Source organism: Phyllostomus discolor, chromosome 8 (assembly GCF_004126475.2).
Source record: "Phyllostomus discolor isolate MPI-MPIP mPhyDis1 chromosome 8, mPhyDis1.pri.v3, whole genome shotgun sequence".
NCBI classification, from domain to species: domain Eukaryota; kingdom Metazoa; phylum Chordata; class Mammalia; order Chiroptera; family Phyllostomidae; genus Phyllostomus; species Phyllostomus discolor.
In genome coordinates this window covers 89,874,356-89,899,483 of record NC_040910.2, presented here as the reverse complement: position 1 = coordinate 89,899,483, position 25,128 = coordinate 89,874,356, and the positions used below count along the sequence as shown (strand labels likewise).

General features: G+C 55.1%; 1 protein-coding gene across 2 annotated transcripts in view; it reads right to left on the bottom strand.

Moving 5' to 3' along the window:
- Window positions 1-19,793, bottom strand: part of SCN4A (sodium voltage-gated channel alpha subunit 4) — a 45,602-nt gene extending 25,809 nt beyond the window's left edge. Inside the window, exons 1-6 of one of the 2 annotated variants that reach the window (XM_036033507.1) lie at window positions 19,746-19,793; window positions 2,514-3,147; window positions 2,305-2,423; window positions 2,073-2,162; window positions 1,636-1,764; window positions 1,094-1,185 (exon numbers count right to left, since the gene is read on the bottom strand). In XM_036033507.1, the coding sequence (XP_035889400.1) occupies window positions 1,094-1,185; window positions 1,636-1,764; window positions 2,073-2,162; window positions 2,305-2,423; window positions 2,514-2,786 (703 nt within the window). In that variant the 5' untranslated portion in view covers window positions 2,787-3,147; window positions 19,746-19,793. Of the gene's footprint in view, window positions 1-1,093; window positions 1,186-1,635; window positions 1,765-2,072; window positions 2,163-2,304; window positions 2,424-2,513; window positions 3,148-19,745 lie in introns of those variants that run through there. The other variant, XM_028519704.2, reaches the window with a different exon arrangement.
- Window positions 19,794-25,128: the final 5,335 nt, after the last annotated feature.

Here is a 25,128-nt window from a genome sequence, read left to right as displayed (position 1 = left end):
CCCTTTGGGTGGACAAAGGCATCAACAACCCTCCGGAATTCCAGGGACCAGTTCCCATCATTTACGGAAGAGCCACAGCTTCTTCCTTTGGGCCTAAGTGTAGTGTCTCTCACTTCACTATTTGTTTAATTCTTCTCATCCTGGCTTAGACAAGAGATGCGCAGCAGCTCTCTTATTAAACCCTCCTTCCCCACGCTCTGAGGATGCTGGGAGCGTGGCATCGAGGAAAGGTGTTGCAGCCTTGGCTCAGTGGCCAGCGGGTGGCCTCCAGTCAGCACTTCGCCTATTGGGGTGTCCGGGGGCCTCCTTCCCAAACGGCGGGATGAAGGGCTTGGTCTAAGGGAGAACTAAGGCACTTCCCAGCATCAAGACTGAACAATTTCCCCTCCTCCCAGAGCCTGTTCTCCATCTCTTTTCAGATCATCTTTCTCTTGTTCAATGAACCTTCTCCAGTTTCTCAGCATGCTTTTTTGAGGGTCTGGATGATCCAGATTCTATTTATTTCCTGCTTCCTGATGCATTACTGTGCAACCGCCCGGGCCCGTGGCTCGCTCACAGTGTGCTCCCTGTGGAGCCCTCGGCCGGGACTTCCCAGCGCTGGCCGGCCGCTTCGTCTCAGCTGGAGGGCGCTGCTCTGCCCCCTGCTCGTTTTATTTAATAACACGCACACTGAGTTCCAGGCAGTGTCCTCAGTACCTTATCGACTGACATTAAAGCATTTAGTCCTCATAACAACTTGGTGCCCGGCACTATTATTATTCACATTTTACAGATACTGAGGCACAGATGGTTTAAGCCCCTTGCCCGAGGTCAAAGTTAGGAAGTGGTGGACGTCAGAACCGAACACGGGCCGTCTGGCTCCAGAGTCTGTGCCCTAACCACCTTGCTATGCTGCCTCTCAAGTGCCCAGCCCCCAGTCCCGGGCTCCTTCTCCTCTCTGGCCATGGGAGCCCCTGTGTCCAGGCTTTGCTGGGTCTTACACACGCAGCCTGCGAGTCCTTTCGACTCCCTGAACTTGAGTATCGGGTTCGGGGCCTGGGTATGCGGGGAGGCCTGTGGACTGGGGTGTAGGGTCCCCTCACATCCCCAGTACCTGGGATGACTGTGATGGTTTTCAGGGCCCGCAGCACCCGGAAGGTTCTCAGGGCTGAGATGTTGCCCAAGTCCACAAACTCCGTCACGTACCTGGTTGGGGGCAGGGGGGAGTTTGGGGTGAGGGCTGTGTCAGAGCTGGGACTTGGTGAGAGGGTAGAAATCAGGAATCCTTGCAGCTGGGGCTCCCACAGGGGGCTGGGGGGACAGATCAACAGCCTGTGTTTCCTATCAGGGCCCGCGAGTTGGGAAAGACTGCTGGGGAGTGGGGGTAGCCCAGCTCTCCCAGTGGGTGAGGGCCCGCAGGACTGGGCTGAGGGTGCTGCATGTGGTTGGACACGGCATGTGGGGGGGGCAGCAGGAGAGCCCCCCAAGCCAGACCCTGGGGATGGTGGCTCTTGGAGTTGTACATACAGCTCTCCGTCAGCACCCCTGACCCGAGGTCCCTGCAGTCCAGCCCTCTGAGAAGGTCAGCCCGAGGCCTGGCCCTCACCACCCCCTTCCCTCAGCCTCGGCCTCAGGACACCCTGGGCCCCTGCTCACGCCATCACAATGACGCAGAAGTCCAGCCAGTTCCAGGGGTCCCGGAGGAATGTGAAGTCGTCGATGCAGAAGCCTCGGGCCAGCATCTTGATGAGGGATTCAAAGGTGTAGATCCCTGTGAAGGTGTACCTGGCGGGGAGAGGACCGGCCAGGCCCAGGCGTGTCATACCTGGGCAGGGGCATGGGTGGCGATGAGGGACCTCCCAGGAGGGAGGGGAGCAGAAACGGAATATGCCCCCCCGGGGCTGAGGACACTGGTGAGAGCGACGATGCGTGCCACCCTGGGGCTTGAGGTGCCGAAGGTGACAGCGACGGCACATGTCTCCCTGGGTTGCAGTCCTCAGAGTGCAGACACCTGGGATGGTCTGTGTGCCAGGCCAGCGGGGGGCGGGGGGGGGGGCGGGGAAGGTTGGGGGCGGGGCGGGAAAGAGACTTACTCCACGTTCTTGGACCAGGGAGGCGGCTCGTTCATGGTCATGAACACACAGTTGGTCAATATGGTGATCATGATGAACATGCTGAACAGCGTTGGGGGGTCAAGGAAAATGAGGGAGCAGGTGGGGAGGGGGCAGACAGAGGGTTTCCTCACCCAGATCCCCCCATTTTGCGTAGCCCTACCCCCACCCCACCACTCCCCACCCCTGCGCGCGCCCCACTCGGGCAGGATATGAGTGGATGAGCACCTTGATGGCGCCGCGTCTGACGATGTTGAAGGGGCTCAGCAGGTAGAGCGCGGGCGTGGCGGAGAAGCGGAAGATGGACTTGCCCTTGTTGAGCACGATGAAGGTCTGAGGCGGGGAGAGAGCTATGAGGCCTGGGGACAGGCAGACGGATGGATGATGGACAGACAGGTGGAGGACACCCTACCAAGCCCAGACCTTCTTGTCACTGTAGTAGGGGTCCAGGTCCTCCAAGGGGATGCCGATAACCTCCGGCGGGGGGTCCCCATAGATAAGGGGCAGGCTCTTGCCAGCCTCCAGGTCACTTCGTGGCTTCCGTTCAGGCTCCTCGATCTCCATCTGTTTGTTCCTCTGCTGCCTGGCCTCCTCCTCCACCACCCGCTGTTCTATGGCTGCCAGGGACTCCAGGGTGAAGGGGCGCAGGCTCTGGGGGCCCAGAGGCACCACGGTGGGCAGAGACCGGCGGGCCATCCTTGCATCCTGGGCTCAGGAGCCAGGAGGGTGGTGGGCAACCGGGGCAGCTGTAACGCGCAGCCCCCAAGTACTGGGTGGCCACCCGCCCACGGGCCAGGCTGGGGGGAGGGGCACGCAGGCTCTGCTGGGATTGCGAGGTGTGCCTGTGAGGCCTGGATGCTGCTGCTGTGCAGGTACCAGACACCCCTGAGCATCACCCCTGAGCCCTGCACCACATTCTCCCCCGCAGGGGGCTGGCTGCCCTCAGGACTGATGGCAAACCAACCAGATCCTCTTCGGCCTTGGGGGCTCGGGGTCAACTGCCCAGTGCCCTCAATTGCCTCCTGGGCCCAAGCTCTGGGTACAGTGTGGCTTCAGCCTGCAAGGAAAGAGAGAATCACAACAGGCTAGTATGCCCATGTGGCCTCTGCCCCAACGTGAGGAGGAAAGGAGTCAGATGTGAAACGTGCTGGTGGGCGCAGAGAATGTGCTGAGGTCCTGGTGGGATCAGCTTTAAGCAGGAATGGCAGATGGATTTCACCTGGAGGGCTGGTTTGACTTGGCTGCTACTGGCTGCCCAGAGAGGTGGGCAGAGACCATCAACATTGTGGCCAGACTCTGTGCAAAGAGACTGATGTGATTGATTAGTTATGTCTGCCAGAGGCGTGCGGCAGGAGAATGTGATGTGTGTGCCTGTGTTTGCCGTCCCTGGCCTGGAGAAAGGGAAAGATGTGGGGATGCAGAGCATCCTGTCCTGAGCTTTGAGGAAGTTTGATGTTGGGCTGCAAGAGGGAAGAAGGAAGGGCTCTAGGTCCTGCAGAGGGTCCCACCAGCTCCCTCCCAGGGGACCTGTGGGATCCAACCCAGGGCATGCAGGGGAGATGAAGCAGGAAGATGCAGGGTGTGGAGGGGCGGGGGGCTGCAGGTGCTGACATGGAAAAGGAGGACACACACGAAAGGCCGTGGGCAGAAGGAGATGGACAGTTTCAATGGTGCGGGCAGGGCTGGAGCTCCCAGGGACTGTTTTCAGCTAGTGGACCCTGGATGAACTGGTGGATAAAGGGGCACCCACCAGGAGCTTTAGAAGCCTGTGAGCACTGTGTGGACTGTGTCTCCTGGGCCAGTCCCTTGGCCTCTGCTGGCCCCTGCCCAGCCATCCTGAACCTGTTCCCTGTGGAAGGGAGGTAGTGGGTAACTTCTCTCCCCCACCCTGGGGGATGACCCACATCAGCAGGCAGGCACAGGAAGACCCAAGGGCCCCCACAGACAGAGCCCTCCCAGAGCTACCCAGAGCTATGCAGGGGGGTGGCAGCCTTCTCCCAGTGCGCCCACATACCCCGCAGGGTCTCTGTACCAGCCAGTGCGGGCGCTTCCTCATGTTTGGTCAACAGGTGGGAGGGCGGCCCAGGGAGCAGCCAGAGCCATTGGGCAGAGCTGGCCACACCCCCGGCCTGGCTGCCCAGCTGCTCCCTACCATCATCACAGGGAGTCGTGTTTCCACAGGGATGACTCTGCTCATTCCTGCTGACCCTGTCCCCCAGCTGCTCCTTGGCCCCACTGTGTGTGTGGGAGTGCGTGTGCATGAGCACACGTTTACACACACACACACACACACACACCCAGCCTGAAACCCCCCCGACATAGTACCCATAGTTTGTGCCCTGCCACTTAGCACACACCTTCCCGCCTTCACCACCATCACCTATCCCACATACATGCCCATACAGAAGACGCTGACCTGGCAGGTGACCCTGGAGGGACCCCGTGGCTGCTGGGCACCCTCCCAATTCACAGGTCCCACTTGGCCAGTCCTCTGGGAGCCCAAGTGGCACTACAGACGACCAGAGTCGGAGTGGCTCGGGCCCCAGCACTCAACACTACACTCACCAGAGTCACCAGAGGCTCCCAGTGGACAGCCCCAGTGGTTGCTTCTCAGCTGCCCCTCTGGCCACGCCCCCTCTGCTCTGCGGGCTCCTCCTCCCTGCTCCTGGAAGATGCTGCTTCTCCAGGGCTGGGTCTGCAGCCCTGGTCACAGCACCCACCTTCCACCCCCCACATCCCCCTCTGTGTCACCTCCTTTCTGTGATCTCTGCCATATCTGTTCCCGCCTCCCTGGTGGCCCCACACCTGTCAAGCCACCGTTCCCTTCCATGTGAGCCGCAGCCTGCACAGCTGTTAGGTCAACAGTACTTCATGCCTTCTGCTGTGGTTGGCTGTTGGCGTCTGTCCCCCCCGCCACACTCCTCGTGGGCCGGGTTTGGGGTCACCACGGAATCTGGTGCCTGGCACATTGGCACCAGACCCACAGGTGGCACTGCCAGCCTGACACCTCCTCCTCCTGTCCCCCAGTGGGCCCCAAACAGACTCTATCTTTCCCTTCAAAACTTGCACTCCACCTAAATTCCTCTCCTCCTATTCCCTCCACCAACCCTAAAGCCACTTCACCTCTGGATGTCTTGTTACATGAGGGAGAGTGTCCTCCTTGGCCAGGCCAGCTGATGGCAGTTTTGGTTTGGCTGGAAGCACCCTAGTAGCAAACCTCGCCAGTCCCCACGCCCTGCTGCTGCTCCCTCCTGTTGCTACCTCATCGCCCCTTACCTGCTCTGCTCAAACAACCTCCTACAGGTCTCCTTACCTACCGCTGGGCTCCCCTCGAACCCACCACCCACACTTCTAAAATCACACCTCTGATCTTGTCACTCCCCGCGATTAATCCTTCACTGGCTTCCCACTGCTTCAGTGCACGTCCAGTCTCCTCCATGTGGCCTTCCTGAGGCCTTCTACGTTCAGATCCCTACCTTGCCACCAACCCCCTCCCGTTCTCCGGCCACGTTACCTCCATTTATACCAATGGCCCAAGCTATTGGGTTGGCCAAAAAGTTCATTTGTTTTTTTTCCACATGATGGCTCTAGCAGTGCTCAGTTGTCTTTAACTTCAGATGAAACAATTTTGTTCGATCGTATTGTGACAGCTGCCATATCAGCGTGCATTAAAAAAAACTTATCAAAACTGGTAAATTTTTGTGTGGTCATTTTAATATTGAAAATGGAAGAAAATAAGCAACATTTTGGCATATTATGCTTTATTTCAAGAAAGGTAAAAACACAACTGAAACACAAAGATTTGTGCAGTGTGTAGAGAAGGTGCTGTGACTGATCTAATGTGTCAAAAGTGGTTTGTGCATTTTCCTGGTGCTATTGGCATGTTGGCCGAATAATTCTTTGCTGTGGGGCTTGTGCATCGGAAGACGATTAGCAGCATCTGCCCACTGTCCCTGGCCTCTGCCCACTAGAAGCCAACAGTGAGAAACAGCTGACATACTCAAAATATCTAAGTCAATAAAGTTATTGGTGAAAATGAAAAATGTGTTTTTTATTTAATGGGATAAACAATGGACTTTTTGGCCTTGGCTAGTGTAACTCAGTGGATTGAGCTTGGGCTGTGAACAAAAGCATTGCCGGCTCGATTCCCAGTCAGGGCACATGCCTGGGTTTTGGGCCAGGTCTCCAGTGGGGGCCACATGAGAGGCAACCACACATTGATGTTTCTCTCTCTCTCTTTTTCCTTCCATTCCCCTCTCTAAAAATAAATAAAAAATATAAAATATTTTTAAAAATTGTTAAAAAAAATAAAAAACAAACAAACAAACAAAAACAATGGACTTTTTGGCCAACTAAGTATTTCCCATCCTACCTGTGCCTTTGCTTATGGTTTGTTTGCTTCCTGGAGTAATCCTCTTTTTTGTTTCCCTGGGAAGCTTGAATTTGTCCTTCCAGACTTAACCTACACAAAAAAACACCGCTTCCAGGAAGCCCTCCCTGGGCATCCTTGGCTGAGAAGACCAATCGTTGGTGCCAGCAGTGTACCTAATGGTCAATACAAGTTTACCAAAAGAATGAATGGGTTACAACAACACTTTCCCTTGGCCCCTTTCTCTTTTAAGCACACCCTGAACCTAAATTGTAACTGGAAGCTGTATCTCCCCTGATATGGCCTCTTCCAGCACTCCCCCGCCCCCACTTCCTACCTCTGAGCTCAGCCCTGGCGCTGGCTGCTGTAATCCTTGGGCTCCTTCCAGCCCTCAGCCCTCCGACCCTGCACTGTCTCTCCTTCCATCAGACGCCCTGACTCTGCTTCCCTCCTCGCCCACCCTCTGTTTCATGAGCCATCATCATAAACCTGCCCTAGAAAACACCCTCGAATCCGGCCTCCTCTCCTCCCACCCCACTCACAGGGGGAAACCCAGCCCGCCAGTCCCAGTGCTGCTGTCCCGAGTCAGCCCCTTGGGGACTGTATGTCGCTGGAGCAAAGGCAGCACCTGGCTGGCTTCACGCTGACTTCACACCTACATACAGACTCCAGGTTTGCCCCCATCCTGCCCTGAAAGTGCCGGTTTCTCTGGTAGCCTCGCTTTTCCACTTTTGGGGAACAACGACTTCACACCTTGTGTTCTTTCCTCGAACCTCCCGCACTCCTCCCACGGCGCTCCCAGCTGCTGGCTCTGCCTCCAGTCTTCACAGAGAGCCCAGGGGCCATCATGTACTGCCCAGGGGACACAGCCCTCTTTACCACCTCCCCGCTACTTCCTCCATCCAAAGGCCAGGCTTCCCCTTGGGCTCAGGCCCCCGCCCATCATCCCTTCCCGAGGACTTCACTCTCCAGCTGTCTTCTCTCTACCACCATCAGCCTCTCTCCTCTTCAAAGTAATGGCGGCCGTGACAAAAACCACCCTCCTGACCTCACACCTCCTTTCATCTATTGCCCTATTTTTCTGTTCCTCTTCACAAACCAACTTCTTGGAAAGTATCTACACCAGCTGTCTTTACTTCCTTACTTTTCATTCGCTCCCCAATCCATTCCAACCTGGCTCCCGTTCCCCCAACTCAACTGAAACAAGTCACTAGCACCCTCCTTGTTGCCAAGTCTGCTGAACACGTTTCTGTCTTCACCTCCCTCAGCCTCTCAGAAGCATTCAACCCAGCTGGCGCAGCCCCCTCTGGAATGCTCCGTTCGCTCAGCCTCCAGGACAGCACATCCATGGTTTCCCTCCCACCTCTCTGGCTGTTCCTTCTCAACTCACTTTGCTTGTCCCTCTTCCTAAAGTTTCTCAAGATCTAGTCTGGGTCTGGATAGTATCTTGCCTATGGCTGTGAATACTGTTACAGGAATATGATGAACTTCTCCTTTGAACCTGGGCTATTGGACCATTCCATGTGTGGAGCTCACAGGCATCCCCACCTACAGTGTCTGCAACGACACACTTCTGTTCTTCCCACAGTCTGTTCCACCCACATCTGTTCCATCCACAGTCTTCTTCAACCCAGGAAATGGCACCGCCATCCATCTGGTTGCTCAAGTCCAAAACTGGGGTGTCTCTGTGAATTCTGTTTTTTTCTTTGCCTTCTACATGCAATCTGTCCAAAGTTCTGTCAATACCATCTCAAAAATGTCCCTGACCTCACCTTTTCCCCTGTTCCATATCACAGTAATTTCTTGCATTACCTGTTTCCTGCTAAGTGCTTTTGTCCTGCCCCCTCCAAAACAGCCCCATTAAGCAGCCAATGATCTTCTCTTTAAATTTGTTTTTATGTATTGATTTCAGAGAGAGGTAAAGGGAGAGAGAGAGAAAAAAACACACACACATCAATTTGGTGTTCTGTTTAATCATGCATTCATTGGTTGATTCTTGCATGTGCTCTGACCGAGAATCGAACCTGCAACTTCGGTATATCAAAACAACACTCTCGCCAACTGAGCTACCTGGCCAGGGCCTGATGATCTTTTAAAAACAAGAAACAAATCAGAGCCTCCTGCTTAAATTTCTCCAGTAACTACCTGTCGTACTTAGAATAAAACCTAAATGTCTGATGATCCAGCCCCTTCATACCTCTTCACCTTGTCTCCTGATCTCTCCTTCCTGCTCACTCTGCCCCAGGCCCCTGACCTTTCGAGCTCCTTGACCACTGGGATCACACGTGCCTTTGAGCCTTTGCTCTCCCTGGAGTACTCACCCTCTCCCCCTTCACATTACTGCTCCTTCTCACCGTTTGTCTAGACTCAAATGTCTCTTCTCCAAGAAGCTTTCTCCTCTTCTAGTGACTAGACAGTCCTCTATATGTTCCTTGACAAAAAGAAGTCTCCTGTAATTGGTAATTGCTTGTTTATTCGACAGATTTATTTGTCTGTCTCTCCACTAGATGGAAATGCTAAGAGGGCAGGAACTGCGTGTGTAAGCCGCCATGGCCGGTCCCAGCACTGGGCACACAGTGGGCACTCAGTATGTGTTTGCTGAAAGAACGAGTGGATCAGGCCTTGGATACAGACCATTTCAGGGGTAAAATGGATTCTGATATACTCCATCCATCCATCTATCCATCCATGCTGTTCAAAAGCCAGAAGCTGAGCTAGCCCCGAGTAGGACACAAAGACATCCCAGCTGGGCATCCTGCCTTCCGAGAGCTGGTAGATGGGGAGAAGGCGGACACAGGCACACGTAACTAGGATGTGAGGAGAGCGTGAAGCCCACCCTAAAGCGAGGAGGTGAGTGTACTGCGGGAGTTCAAGTGGACGCGTGGTCATTTCCAGGTTGGGGAAGGAAAGATGTGGCTTTTCATTTCAGCCTCAAACATGAGTAGGTTATGAACTCAGGGAAATGGAAGGGAAGGGCACTCCAGGGAGAGGAATGGTGAGAGCAAAGACAGAGGTGGGACATAAGGAACTATGCTGTGTCAACCCTTGTGCAGGAATTTGGCGAAGGTGGGTTGGAAAGCTGGGCCAGTGCCTGGAATGACAGGCCTGGATCTTCACTTCATCCTGCAACCTGGGAGAGCTCCTGGGAGAGGCGGACCAGCCTGTATGTGTCTTCTGCCCACCCTTGCGAAGTTTTTAGAATAGATGGGACACTAGTGGAGGAGTGGAAGGACACTAGTGGAGGAGTGGAAGGACACCTGGGATGTATGCACAGTGACTTCCTGGCGGGGTCAACATGACGATGCCCCACATCATGGACTGGGCGTCACGCTGGCAGATCTCCATGCCTCCTCCAGCCACAGCCTAGAGTAAAAGGAGCTAACAGGGTAGCTTGAATCCTCCTTTTACAGCCAAAGATCAGACTCCAGCCTTGGCCCTGGACCTCAGGTGTGGCCCAGGCTTCCGGGGGGCTCCAGGCAACATATTCCCACTGAATTTAAGAATGTTGGAGTTGGGACTTCCGGCCAAGATGGAGGCATAGGTAGACATACTGTGCCTCCTCGCACAACCAAAAGAAGGACAACAATAATTTAAAAACGAAAAACAACCAGAACCAACAGAAAATCAAACTGTATGGAAGTCCGACAACCAAGAAGTTAAAGAAGAAATATCCATCCAGACTGGTAGGAGGGGTGGAGACAGGCAACCGGGTAGAGAGGACTCGTGGCAAGGTGGTGGCTGGCGAACCCAGTGAGGTGGCGGATTGTAGACTGGGTGGCCTCACATTCGCATGCAGATAAAGTGGGAGAAACAACTGGGGAGTGGGACGGACTGCACAACCCAGGGCCCCAATGTCGGGAAATAAGGCCTCAAACCACTGATTAAAAACACCTGTGGGGGTTGAGGCAGCAGGAGAAACTCCCAGTCTCACAGGAGAGCTCATTGGAGAGACCCACAGGGTCCTAGAATATGCACAAGCCCACCCACACAGGAATCGGCACCAGAAGGGCCCAATTTGCTTGTGGGTAGTGGGGGAAGTGACTGAAAGCCAGCAGAGTGGAGCAAGCACCATTGTTCCTTCTCGGGCTCCTCCCCCATATATAGCGTCATAACCCAGCAACGTAGGTTGCCTTGCCCTGGTGAACACCTAAGGCTCTGCCCATCACTACATAACAGGTGTGTCAAAACAAAACAAAACAAAACAAAAGGCCCAAACGAAAGAATAGATCGAAGCTCCAGAAAAAATAAAGCTAATAGATGAAGAAATAGCCAACCTATCAGATGCACAGTTCAAAACACTGGTAAACAGGATGCTCACAGAATTGGTTGAAGTTGGTTACAAATTAGATGAAAAAATGAAGGCCACACTAAGTGAAATAAAGGAAAATGTACAGGGAACCAGTAGTGGTGGGAAGGAAACTGGTACTCAAATCAACAGTGTGGACTAGAAAGAAGAAAGAAACATCCAACCAGGAAAGAATGAAGAAAAAAGAATTCAAAAAAATGAGGAGAGGCTTAGGAACCTCCAGGACATCTTTTAAATGTTCCAACATCCAAATTATAGGGGTAGCAGAAGGGGAAGAGGAAGAGCAACAAGTGGAAAAGTTATTTGAATAAATAATAAAGGAGAACTTCCCCATTCTTGCTAAGGAAATAGACTTCCAGGAAGTCCAGGAAGCTCAGAGAGTCCCAAAGACGTTGGACCCAAGGAGGAACACACCAAGGCACATCGTAATTACATTAGCCAAGGTAAAAATGAAGGAGAGAATCCTAGAAGCAGCAAGAGGTAAGGGGACAGTAACCTGCAAAGGAGTCCCCGTCAGACTGTCAGCTGATTTCTCAAAAGAGACCTTACAGGCAAGAAGGGGCTGGAAAGAAGTATTCCAAGTCATGAAAGGCAAGGGCCTACATCCAAGAATGCTCTACACAGCAAAGCTCTCATTTAGAATGGAAGGGCAGATAAAGTGCTTCTCAGATAAGGTCAAGTTAAAGGAGTTCATCATCTCTAAGCCCTTATTACATGAAATGTTAAAGGGATTTATCTAAAAAAAAAGAAGAGATATGAATAGTAAAATGACAGGAAACTCACAATCATTTACAACCACACCTAAAACAAAACCAAAAACAAAGCAAACAACTAGAATAGGAACAGAACCACAGAAATGGAGATCACATGGAGGGTTATCAGTGGGGGAGTAGGAGGGGGAGAGAGGGGGAAAAGGTACAGAGAATAAGTAGCATAGATGGTAGGTAGAAAATAGACAGGGGGAGGGTAAGAATAGTATGGGAAATGTAGAAGCCAAAGAACTTATATGTACGACCCATTGACATGAACTAAAGTGGGGGAATGTGGGTGGGAGGGGGTGTGCAGGGTGGAGGGGTGTGAAGGGGGAAAATGGAGCAACTGTAATAGCATAATTAATAAAATACATTTTTTAAAAAACTCAACTCTGCATAAGGTGACCAAAAAAAAAGAAGGTTGGAGTTGCAAGGACCCGAGACATCCACAAGTCCAACTCCCTCATTTTACAGATGGGGAAGCTGAGGCCCAGAGAAGCACAAACTCTCTGCAGATCGCACATTTATTCATTCAACAAACATGTCCTGAGCATCTGCCCTGTGTGGGACTCCCTTCTGGGAGCCAGGGATATAACAGTGGCAAAGTCCCTGTCCTCGCCACGCGTGCATTCCAGAGGGAGGAGGCAGATAACAAATAGGAAAGCAAATAAGATAATTTTAGAGAGTGAAAAATGAGAGGCCAAGCCATAATTAAAACCCCGCTCCCTGGGTGCCAGGACCGGAGCCCATTTAGTAAGTGAAAAGCCCCACTGGAACCTTTGTCAAAACGGAAGTTTGGGCGGAAGTGGTGGGTAAAGGCAGGCCATCTTGGAGGCCTGGAGGTGGTAAGCAGACAGGGACGGGTGGGGAGGAAGGGCTGGGAGTGGGGGGGCCAGGTGGAGCCGGCTGTCCTCGAGCAGAGAGCCGAGGGTGAGGACGCTCTTCCCTGGAGCTGGTCCAACCCAGCATTGTGTCTTTCTCTGTGGGGCTGCCAGACCGGAACACGCGACTCCAGATATAGGCCGACCACAGAGAGAGGCCTTCTGTCCCAGGCCTGGGCACCCTTTGAATTCTTTCATCCCGATACAGCATTTGCTTCTTTAGCAACCCACTCACGAGGCGGAGTTTGCTTTGCAGTCAGCTCTGGAATTTTGCCCCATGAGCTGTGGTCCAATTAGATCTTCCCCATCTTATAGATTGTACCATTGATTTTTCTCTTTTAAATCCAGGTGGACCTAAAAAATATTTGCGAATTGAATCTAAGAGTGTATCAGAAGAATACACTGTGACCGAGTGGTCAAGTATGCAAAACAGGTTGAATGTTAGAACATGGGTTGATGTAACCCATCACCTTGATGGGCTAAAGAAGAAAACCACATGATTATAGTAAGAGACGCAGGGGAAAAATGCACTTGACAAAATCCAACACGCATTCCTGATAAAAGCTCCCAGCAAACTAGGAATAGAGGGAAACTTCCTTGACCTGATAAAGAACATTTACAGAAAATCTACAGCTAACATAGCACCCAAGGGCGAGAAGCTAGAAACTTTGCCACTAAAGTCAGGAACAAGGCAAGGACGTCCTCTCTCACCACTGCTTTTCAAGATCACACTGGAAGTCCTAGCTGATGCAATAAAACAAGAAAAGGAAATAAAAGGCATACTGATTGGGAGGGAAGAAGTAAAACTGCCTTTGTTCACAGGTGACATGATTGCTTATGTACAAAATCCAAAAGAATCAACAAAAAAATCTCATGGAACCAATAATATTCTAGTCATGTTCCAGAAATGTAAGGCTAATATAAATCCAGGGCAGGATTTTATGTCTACCTCCACTTAAGTCCCCTCTGTCCACTGTACTTCTTCACCACCAGTCTTCTGGGTGGGCCTGTTGGATCGTGACTCTTCCCTCTCAGTTCAAGGTTGTCCCTCACAGTTGGGTGTCTGTGACCTTGATTACCCCGTTATTGGCCAAACAAGACTCAGGATAGACACCACCACTCTCCTTCTTCCTGTGGACATATATTTCTAGAATATTCTCTCCTAGAACACCTATGTTTTCAAGGAGGGGCCTTCAAGCATCCAGAGACCCACCAGCTGCATGCGTCAGCTTGAATTCCCCCAAGAGGCCTCAGCCATGCCCCCCTCTCCCTTAGGATGTAAAGGCCACTGTGAGACACTCTCCTGAAGGCAGAAAACGGATGTAACCTGCCCCTCACAGGCTGTCCTCTGGGGCTTAGCCCCCAAAATGCAAAGGTAGCTTCTTGCTGACCTTGCTCAGGCCCCAGTTCCCACCCCTCCTGCCGACCAAGTTGCTCCTCGTCTTCAGGAAAGCTTCTGGTCACCCACCAGAGTCTGGCTGTTTGGTTTCTCTGATGATTGGGAGCAAAGTCACCCAGAATTGTATGTGGCCAGAAAGACCCCTCAAGCTTCACCTGCAGTGGGGCCTCAGTGGGGAATTTTCTGGGAGATTGAAACAGGTCCAGACTTTTTCTGTCCTGGCCAAAGACAGCATCCGGCATCCGGGTGGCCTACTTCCCAAATTCCTACATTCCGGCTATGGCCTAACGCCAAGGATACAAAATGGGTCCCCACGTCCCCCTACTTGTAACTCTCAAGCCACAGTGTTTTCTCAGCAAGGGCAGGGGTCGGCGAGGGGTGAGGACCGGAGAGTAGCTGTGTTGTTTCCCTGTCGGCACTTAGGGCCTCGGCCTCGCCAGGCCAGGGGCCTCTAGGGAGTCACTTGGGCGGCCCCCCTCCTGGCCTGACACTCTCTGCAGAGGAAGTTGGCTCCAGGAAGCCTTGGAGTGTGGCCTGAAGCCCGGAGTCTGGTACCGAAACCTCCAGACTCCCAGGAGCCCTGAGAATTCTGGGAACAGTCAGGGTCACATGGGGTGCCCCTGGTGAGGGGCAGGCTGATGCTGATTGCATTTTGTATGTGACCCTTGCTGGGCCAAAACAAGCCCCATTTTTTAGGCACCTGATTCAACCAGCCTGATGATTTGTCCCCCGTAAGGGGTAAGGATGATAATGATGGCCACATTTATTTTGCCTTTGCTGTATGCTGAGGTTGGCTTGCTATTTGGGGTATATTGGCAGCCCCTTCTCCCACAATCAACCCTCTTCTTGGCCAGCACCCAAAGGCTCTTTAAGAACTTTGGTTAGTTTTTCCCCAGTGTGCTTTCTTCCTCCTCCCAAGCCTGACCCTTTCCCTCCATCCAGAGTTCTTCTGGTTGGCTAGGGGCTCGGTGAAATAAAAACCCACAAATGGGCTATGTTTGAGTTTTGTGAGCTGTGCCCACTTCCGGCTAACCCCTCTCAGCTCATCCGTGGGGCCTGGAAGTCTTTTCTCCCCAGAAGCAAAGGCCCGAGAGTGAGCTTCTCCTTCCAAGACCGAACCTTAAATCAGAGGACTTTATCTCACCTCAAAATACAGAATTCCAAGCCTCACTCAGCTTGATAAAGAGTCTACTTGGGGTGGAGGGGTTGGTTCCTCCAGCTCCCAAATCTCAGCACTGCTGTGCCGACAAGCACAGGCCCATGAACTGGAGGCCTAAGAAATATTTCTTGATGAACAGCGGTCATGAATACGTTCATCTGGTGCTTTCTGTGTGCCAGGCACTGTTCCAAGTGCTTCAGATTCATCATCCCAGCTAACAAGTGGCAGAGGAAGGATTCGAATGCAGCCCTTTGATGCCAAACCCACCTGCCTGCTACTGCCAATGCTGCCTCCCTTCAGCCCTTTGGAGAACTGGGCTGGGCACAGCTGTCCCCTCCCAGTACAGGGCACACCCAGGTTGAGGTCCCGTCCAGGGTGCCCCCTAGGGCGGTCTGTCCCTCCTCTGTCTGTTCTCTGCAAAGGACAGACTAGAGCCCTTGGGCCAAGCCCCGGAAAGGCGTGGGTTGGGGCGGGTGTCTGGCAGGCCCTGGCAGGATCAGGCTCAGGCCCCGGGGACCTCGTGTTGGGAGCTGCGGGTGGTGGGGCCTACAGGTCCACACTTTGATAAAGAGTCTTCCCGAAGGCTTGGTTTTTATTTTCACTCACCAACCCCCATACACTCCCAACTCGCTCTGCAGCCCACTGGTGCGCACGCACGCACACACACTCCTTGCTTCTGTGAGTCATGTTCCAGTGGCTCCAAAGGGTAGGAGGCCGGTTGGTTTAGGCCGGGGGCTCCCTAGCCTCTGTTGGTTCAGCACTTTCTATGGAGCCACCACACAAGGTGACCCAGGGTCCCTGGATGCCCCCTCACACCTTCTCCTACACACACACATCTAGGGCCACATCATGGCCCTGGGGCAGATCACGCCTTGCACACAGGGTGGCCCCCCTCCACCCCTGGCCCCCCACACCTGCTCCTACCTGTGTCACCCCCAGACTCGGGCCTCTGCTCTGCTCTCTTCTCTCTCTGCCCCGCACCCTCACCCCTCCCACACCACAGCCGACAGGACTTTTTCCTGCTCTGAGTCCACCAAGAGGCCAAGAAGAAGATTCTGCAGAACTCATCCTGATCCTGGAGAATCCCAGGGCCGGCCTGTCTCCCTAGTTCCTCCACCAACCCTTAACCATTGGGGTAGGGGGGCTTTGAGCTCAGGCCCCAGGTCCTAGCAAGCCCTAAGGGTTGGGGTCATAGGCACCAGCACCGGGAGGAGCCACCGAACCTCTGGCTGCCTGAGGCCCCCGGCCTATGACCTCCACCCAGCCACACACTGGCTGCCGCACGCTCAGAGAACTTTGCTCAAGCCCAGAAATTGCTTCAGGGATGTTTTCTCACCAGCTGTCCTGGTAAAAGATCCTTCTCCAAAAATCAGGCCGACACAGAACTTACAAGCCTCAGAAAAGATGAGGGCCGCTGGCGGGCCTTACTAAAGCCTGAGCCCGAGGGTCTGTGCCCTGCCGTCTGGGCGTCCCAGCAGTCCCAGCAAACTCCGCCCCCCCCACCCCCCCACCCAGGGGAAGAAGCTCTGCAGTCCCTTCACAGAGGGATCTCCCTCACCTGAAAAATACACCCTCCCACTTCTGCAGGGGTAAGGTCGCCCTGCTTTCTGCTGGGGAGCCCCATCTTCCTGCAGCTCCTTCCAGATCTGTCACCCCCACGACTGTGAGGCACGCCTGGCCGAATCGCAGCCTGGTGAGAACCGCAAGGGTTAACTACAGGTTAACACTTCCTTGGGGTGGGTCACTGCCACATCCTATTCTGGACACCTCACGTGTCCTGAGCTCATTTAATTCTCACCTACTGTTATCACTCCATTCCACAGACGAGGAAACTGAGGCGCAGAGCAGGTAAGTAAATGCCCCCACGGGTTATTTGCATAGTACATAAACTAGGGCTGGAAGCCCAACTCTCCACTCTCTCGAGAGTTCTTGGCTCTTAACCACCAAGCTCTGTCGCCCACAGGCCCTCCTTCCAGGGCCTGTCTGGTGGGGGCTCGCAAACCAGTTAAAAGCGGAGTGGGGCCGGGCACTACTGCACTTTCGTCTCTGCTGGGGGTCCTGCGAGGAGAGGGGCAGCCTGCCCTGCCATTGGCAGAGCCCTGGGTTCCCGAGCCCCTTCTGCTCTTCCTGCCGACCCATCCCCCCACCCCCCTCCAGGAGGGCTGTTGACCGAAAACCGCAGGGAATAAAAATAGCTGTTGCTGAGGAGGCAGACTGCGGGCCAGAGCACATGAAAGGCCTGGGGCAGCGGCACTGGAGGTGGAGGCAACCTGGGATTCCCCGGCCCCAGCTCGTAGGCACCTCCTGATGGAGCCCCGGCCTGTCCCCGCCACCGCAAAGCTGGGGACACACAGCCCTAGGACTACCCATGAGAACCTGCTGCCCCCCTCCCCAGCCCGGTCTCAGTAACGAGCTCTGCCCCCACCCAGCCAGTATGAGGGTGAGCTCCTCCCTAGGGAGCCGAGGCCTTGGCCGCTGCGGACAGGGCCCTGCCCCTCACTAGCGTGCCCCTCGGGGAAGGTGACAGGACCCACCGGCCTGAGTCCTCCTGGGAGGAGGAGTCAGGAGACTGAAAGTCTGTATGACCTGTGCCGTGGGCGCCGACATCTGCCCTCCCCCGGCCCCTCCTGTCTCCCGGCCCCCTCTCTGAGGCCCCCAGTCTCAGATTTTAAATTTCTCTTTGACGCAGCTCCCTCCTGTCACCTGGAGAAATTCTTCCCACTCCTCTCTGGCCACACCTGCCCCCTCGGAGCCCCCACCACCTCTCTGTCATTCTCCATACTTTGTTCTGGGGGCCAGAGTTGCCCCCAAAGGCCGGGACCTTGTCAGGACCACCCCCAACTCTGGTGCAGGGCTCTGCCTTCAGCGTCCTGCTCAGAGCTTCCCCTGGGCCTGGGCCTGAGCCTGGGGTTGGGGCACAGAAACCCCGGCGACGAGAGATGTGGGGCAGCCCTGGCACTTGGGCCAGCCTAGAGCTGGGAGAGTGCTGACCCCCTACCCCCTGCAGGTTCTCAACCAGAAACGACAAGCAGGGCGGGGCTGGGAAGGACCCTTAATTCGCTTCTTCAAACCCTGATGAAGTTCCAGACACTCTCTTGACAGATGCCTGGGATGAAGAGGCCGGTGGAGCCTTGGGTTATGTCTGGGCCCCTGTGTGGTCACCCACAGGTGATATGGCTTCTAGTAGTAGTGCAATGACCACAGCTGTCCACACCACCACCACGCAGAGTGAGGCCAGGAGAACAGGGAGGGTCCTGGGAGAACCAGCTCCCCTCTGCCTCCAACCCCAGCCCTGCACTCTCAGGCCCTCCTTAGCTTAGTCCAGCGCCCCCGGGGGCAGTCACAGACTTGGTCACAGAGGAGGGACAACAATGCCCACCCCTGGCTCCACCCACCTCTCTGTCAGCCCCTTCTCTCCAGACCAGCCGGACCTGGCCCAGGAGCTTGTCTGTAGCTCCTCTTCCAAGCTGGTCCGTTCTTAGGGGCTGAATGAAATGGCTTCAAGGCTCCTGTGGGCTCTAACCTTCCCAGGCCCCGGGGGGATTTATTCTGTGCAAGTCCCTGCCGCAGGTGGTATGGATGGCAGGGGGCTATGTCCAGTCCCCACCTGGAGGGCCACCTCCCCATAGTGGGACTCTGTGAGCTCTCATTTTGACCTGGCCCCCTGCCCTGACCCCATGTCCCCAGCATGGGGGGAAGGGCAGCAGACAGTGCTTAACCCAGGGGGCTGGGAAGGGGTGCAGGCCTCCCCACCACACCAGTGCATTCCTGGAAAGCCCCAGGCAGCCTCCACCCACCCTCAGGGTCCTCGAGACAGGACTGCCCCATCTTTTGAACAAATGCCCCCCATCTGGTAAGCAATAGCCCTCACATGCCACTGCCCCTCAGTTCCACATGCCTCCAATGGCCATGCCGACATGGGCTCTGCTCAGACCAGCCCTGCTTGTCTCTAGCCACTGCCCACCCTCCCAGTGTCCTGGGTGCCCAGCTCTGCCGGCAGGGAGGGGGGAAGGGGCTGTGCTGTGCCCTCGCAGAGCACCCCCACTCTGGGCTTCTGCCCCCAACCTGGCCCTGAGTCTCCTCCTGAGTCCCCCAGAGTCCCCTCAGGCCCGCCTCATCTTTTTCCCTTCTCCACCAGCTTTCCGGCCCCTCCTTCGACCCCCACCCCTTCCTGGAGCGGGTGGAGAGGCAGGGTGGAGCGGCAGGCAGGGTGGCAGGCTGAGCCTGGCGGGCGGCGCAGCCTGAGAAGTGTCCTCTGCTGGCATCTCACAGATTCCTGTTTCAGCAGAGCAAAGGAGCCGCCAGCCACCCCCCAGCGGCCTCCTGCCGCTCTCCTCCCCCCACACCCCTGCCTTCACGCGGCAAACAGGCTGAGCGCGGACATTACTTTGGCTCCTCCGCTCTCCTCTCCTGAAGAAACGCAGCCCAGTCTCTGTCCCTTGGGTCACCCCACGCCTGTCCGGAGCCGAGCCTTAGCCACTGGGCCATTTGTGACCAGGGTGAGGACCCCTGCTGATGGCAGGACAGCCAACCAGGCAGGGGCACAGAGAGCAGATGACAGGGCAGAGACAGGCAGGTTTGGGGCCGAGGGTCAAGGCACCGGGAGCTTCGTTCGATCGGCAGGGCAGCCGAAGAGCAGGGCCCGGTGTGGGCAGGACGGCAGCGCCCAGAACAGAGTGGTGACTTCCTCGGAGCCAGGCTGGGCTTGGGGCCAGGGTGCCCTGCCCCTCGGGGTGGCCGCCCTTGGGGTGCCCAGCCCCGGAGGGGCGCGGAGGGGCGCAGTACTCACTGTTGGATGGGAGCAGAGTGCTTGCTGTCATGCCCACCTCGGGCTGAGGCTCGACTCTGGGGGACTTGGCCAGGGGGCCGGGCCGGCGGGGACAGCTGCTGCCGCTGATGTCACAGGGTCATGAGTGAAACCTGAGGACTGGGCCAGTCTTCAGGTGGGAGCCTCAGCCGAACTGCCCTCATCGGCTGTGCTCGGGCTCAGGCAGGGCCCGCCCGGGCTGGGGGCCCACTGACCGCGGAGCGACAGCGCAACACACTCGCCTACCCCCATGTGCACACGCACACTCACTGGGGCACACGTAGGAGCCCATACACGCCTGCTCTCCTTCCTGTGACGAACATACAGAAGCTCATTCTCATATGTGAGCTGCCTTTCACACTCATGTCCAGAAACACTCATGGCGCGCACACACACTCTCTGACACACGCTTGTGTACACACCCCCAATGCTCACTCACACACGCTCAACCATATGTGTAAGTCATTCGTGCATTCACACAGTTCCTGTGCTGCATGTTACACCCACTCACGTGTACTACTCACACCTACAGACACACTTCACACTCACGTCCGGCTTGTGCATACGTGTGTGTTTTTACATTGTGCGACCCTATGCACTCTCCTGTCAGATGAACACAAATGCCACACGTCACGGACACGAGACTTTATCGAGTGAACATCTGTGTGCACACACACACACTTGCAGTCGAGCTCATGCATTCATGCATGTCCATGCCCGCTACCTATGCCCATGCAGCTGTCTGCCCCCATACACGCTCCTGTCCACAGGTACAAGGGCCACCTACAGGTACCTGTGGTCACCAGATTTTTATCAAGCGTATGCCTATCTGTACAGGCACACCTACACATCACACACCCAGACACACACACACACCAGTCTCGAGGGTCATTTCTCCACCACCACCACACCCCCCACCCCACTGGTTAGACATCCGTCCCCCAGAGCTTGGGGAGGGGCTGCGGTGAGGGAGGGATGAGGTTGGTTCCCCCACCTCCCTCCACTCGGGGGCTGTGGTGACCCCTAGTGGAGCAGCTGTGAAATGCCCCATCTCACAGCTTGCCCACCAGCACCTGCCCCAGGCGGACAGGAGAAGTCCTGGGTGAACTCAGAATCCCGTCCTCCAAATCTCGCTGCCATTACTCCCCGGTCTCCCATGCTCATCCCTGAGTCTGTTTTCTGGCGGCCAGAGCCCTGGCTGGGCTGAGTCCAGGACAGAGTGGACTTTGAGAGAGGTACAGGGAGGCCTGGGGAGGGGTGACCCCCCATGGGGGTGGGCCCAGCAGCACCTCTCCTCCCAGCGACTCTCTGGGGATGCAGCCTTGGCGTGGCAGCCCTCCCTGGGGGCCAGGCCTGGCTGTGGTTTGAGCCTCATCTCACGCACTCAGTTGGTGTTCTCCATGCCGTTCTTTATCCTGCTTTGCTCACCGACCTGACACTTCCCATGTAGCTCTGTTGCTAATGGAATCCAGTGTCTGTCCGCCCCTGCCTCTTTTCTGCAAGTGTCGGCTCCTTCTAGCATTCAGAGGAGACACAAACATTTTGCCTCACATCCTTCCCAAGCTGCCTCCCCAGAGCTGTTCCTCATGGCCCCTGTCATCTCTTCTGGCCCTGCTGTGGCTCCAGTTTGCTTTGCTGAAGGCCACTCTTTGGAACGCCAGGTCGCAGTCGCTCGGATAGCATTCTGCTCCCTCGGGCACTGGAGGAGAGGCGGTGGGAGGAGCGGCTTTCCCACCGATGGCTCTGCCCCTTTGGCGTCTGCCTCACCACTGCCCAAAGCTCTGTGGGGTAAGACTTGCTTCAGGGAGGGACTGGAGTATCGAGTCACTAAGGGAATCACAGCCAGGAGGGGGCGGGGCTGCTGCAAGCAGGCACACGGGTTGCACACTGCCCGGTTCTGGGCGCCAGGCACACGTCACAGCAGATTAGTGTATTTGACAGGATAACTTTCTAGCAGATGGTATGGAAACGTCTGGAAGAAGGGACTCACTTTTCTAATTTGTACAAGGTGTCTTTTGGGTTAGGGGTGGGCCTGAGTGGAAACAAAGCTGTACATTAATATGACTCCCCACAACCAGAGAGGGGTGAACACCTCCTTCTCGTGGTCATTTTCTTCCTTCCTTTGGGGAACAGCTCGCCCCCACCCCAAACATGTGATTCTGGAGGGCCGCTGACGGCAGCCAGCCACCCTGCCCGGCCGCAGAGAGGGGCGTGTGACCGAGGTTGGGCCAATCCTCTCGGCTGCATGGTTAGTCCAAAAGCTGGCTGTGTGACCGAAGGAGGGCCGGTCTTAGTCCCCCCAGGGCTTTATATGCACATGGGAACAAAAGAAAGTAACCCCTCTCCTCAGGATCCCCTAAGTTTGTCTAGACTCACCAGAGAACCTCTGAAGGCACCTGGCCGTGCCTCCCACCTGTCCGACGGAGGAGGGGGTGAGACCACCACACAGACAGGGAGAGACAGGGGAGAAAGGGACCCGAAGGCACCTTTTGACCCCTGAGCCTGTTAAACTACAGACGAGCTGCAGCCCTGTCCTTCCCTATCGAGGGAGCCAGAAAAACACCCTTTTGCCTTAAGCCAGTTTAGGTTAAGATTCAGTGGCCCACAAACAAAAGAATTCTACAAAACAGAGCCATCTTCTGGGAAATCCCACCCTGACTGGAGTGCCACACCCTGCCCCACCTCAGGCCCCACCCTGAGCAGTCAGATTCTTCCCGGAGTCATGTGGCTGGGGTGACTCTCTGGGAACTTCTGAAGGTGCTCCCCCCCGTGGTTGCTGGCACCCCCATTCCAGGGTGTCAGGGACAGGATGGCTCTGAAACTGCCCCACAGCTCAGTTGGGGGGTGGTGGGACCTGGAAACCGGGTCTCATTACAAGGGTTCCCACTGATGCAACCTGTGTGTTTGTAAGTCCTCAAAACGACCACCAGGGGCTTGTTGGACAACCCCCCCATCTCACAAGGGTGACCATGATTTGCAGAAACAATACCATCAGAGCCTCTAAACAAACAAACAAACAAACAAACAAAGGAATTTCTTCACTGCTGTGTTTTCAAGACCCGGTCACCCAAGCCCAGGTAGTCACATGAGTCTGCAAAGGAGCACTTAACTCCCTCCCTCTGACCCTCACATTCCGGCCCCTCCCAGCTGGTAGGGGCTGAGCCCAAGAACAGGGCCCGCTGCTGGGGCGTCCCTCTGTTCGGCACTTCTCCGTCTGTGCCAAACAGACGCACTGAAATTCCCACTTGAATTCTTAGAAAGGGGCCTTTTCCCTCCTTGTGTGGGGAGGGAGGGAGGGGGGAGCTCGTTTTTCCAGTTCCATGGCCTCAGTGACTGCACGCTCTTCCTCTGAGTAAGTTCCCTTGGTTCTGCATATACATCCCCCTATTAATAGACATTGGAGAATGTTCAGTGTTCAACTCTTACAAACAACGCTGTGATGAACAGTTTTGATTAGAAGTCTTTTTCCATGTTTAGTTTAGTCCCAGGAGTAGATTTTACCAAGGTGCCAGGGAGGACTTCGGGTGACCACTGTCCTGGGATACTACACCAAAAAAACACCCAAAATAAACAAACCAAAAAAAAAACACACACACAAAAAAACCCAAAGATGCGAACACAAAAAAAAAGTGGAAAGGAAATAGGCGGAGTGGTCAATGACTCAAAGAAAATAACAGTAGGCCGGGCAATCAGCTAGAAGCTCACCTCCCCCACGGCTGGGATGATGTGAGATCTTCTATAAGCAAAATAGCTCTGGCAGATAAGTGTGTGGCCTTTCCTTCCTTCAAATAGCAAATGATTCAGTTTCCTTTGACAAAGAACTCTAATGGAATAGAAGCCGGGTAGTTTTTATTTCGGCCCTATCTTCCAAAACACACGTTTCATGTAGGGTTAACTGCAGTCTTCCGTCGGCGGTAGTGAACAGATTACCTCTCCCTGCCCGTGTCCCTCGGTCACCTCCAGCCTGCTCTGGGCCTCCGCGAGAGCGACGAGGGTGGTGGCCTCCCTGCCTCTGGTCTGGTCTCCATTGAATTCATGGACCACTAGACTCCTCGACAAAATTTCTTTAGTGTATATTTCAGTATTTCATTTCACCCGATGGAAATGTCTTCTAGAGCTACTAGAATAGCTTTTGCCAGGAGTTTTCAGCAGCCTGGGGAGAGACAGGGAGAGAGAGGAGGCTGCTGGCCTCGATGGGATCCCCCCAGAGACAGCCCCGGAGCTCAGGACTTGGGAGCATGCAGTCTGTTCGGAAGGAGACCCCAGGAAGCACCGTGGGGGAGTGGAGGAGTGACAGGAGGAGGAGAAAAGCCAACAAAGTGTGCGGTTGTGAGCGGGCTGTTCACTGGGATGACTGAGGCACAAGGCCATGGGCACCGCCGACAGACTGTGGGGAGGACCCTCGCTCGGCGCTTCTTCACGGAGCTCAGGAGGCTGGGCAGGAGGGTGGGCAGCTCACATTAACTCCTGCCCCTTCGTGCTCCTGGGACTCCTCCCTGTGGCCAGAAAATCCCCCAGGTGGAGAGACTGTAGGTGAGTGCAGGAACCAATCGCAGGGGGCGGGGGGGGGGGGCGGGGGGGGGTGTGGGCGAGCCCAGACGGCAGCTGTATAGTTGCTTTTCTCTCTTCCTGCCTCCCTCCCTGTGTCTGCATCTTTCCCTCCCCCACACGTATGTTCACACATGCACATGCACATATACACATGTGACTTTTAAAACTGAAATAAGATCTTACTATGCTTACTGATTGTTTTGCTCAACTCAATCATTCCACATCAAGAGACTCATTCTGTATCAAAATTGTTGATAAATCATCGATGACTCAGTAGCGTTCCATTGGGAAGATACGTGTGTTCTTTCTAATCAGACTTCTGTTCATTCTAATCCGGGCTGACACAAACAAAGATGTGAGGAACCTGATGAATATTCCGAAAACATGGCTGCGTGCATGCCCCCTATTTCTCCCCTGCTCCAAGCCCACCAAGAGCTCTCTGTTGCCCACACCCACACAGTGAACCCTAAATTCCATAGCTAGGCCATTGAGTCTGAGCTGCCCCGGCCTGGGCTGCGGGAACCTCTCTCTGCCCAGCTCCCCCGGCACAGCCACACAGTTGGGCCTGCGGGATCATCGAAGGCCCTGTCTGCTCCCGCGCTGGCACCTTTGCCCAGGCCGTGTCCCTGGCCTGGGCGCCCTGGCCCTGCCACCCCGCTCCGCCCATCCCGAGGACCTGCACCTCCCTGGGAACTCATCCCTCACCGAGCGAGTCCTCTCTTCCTCCTCATCCCTCCTGTGTGTCTCACCCACGGGGGGCTTTGCACAGTCTTGTACTTTTGCTCTCTTTTCGGGGGGGTGTTTTCACTTCCCG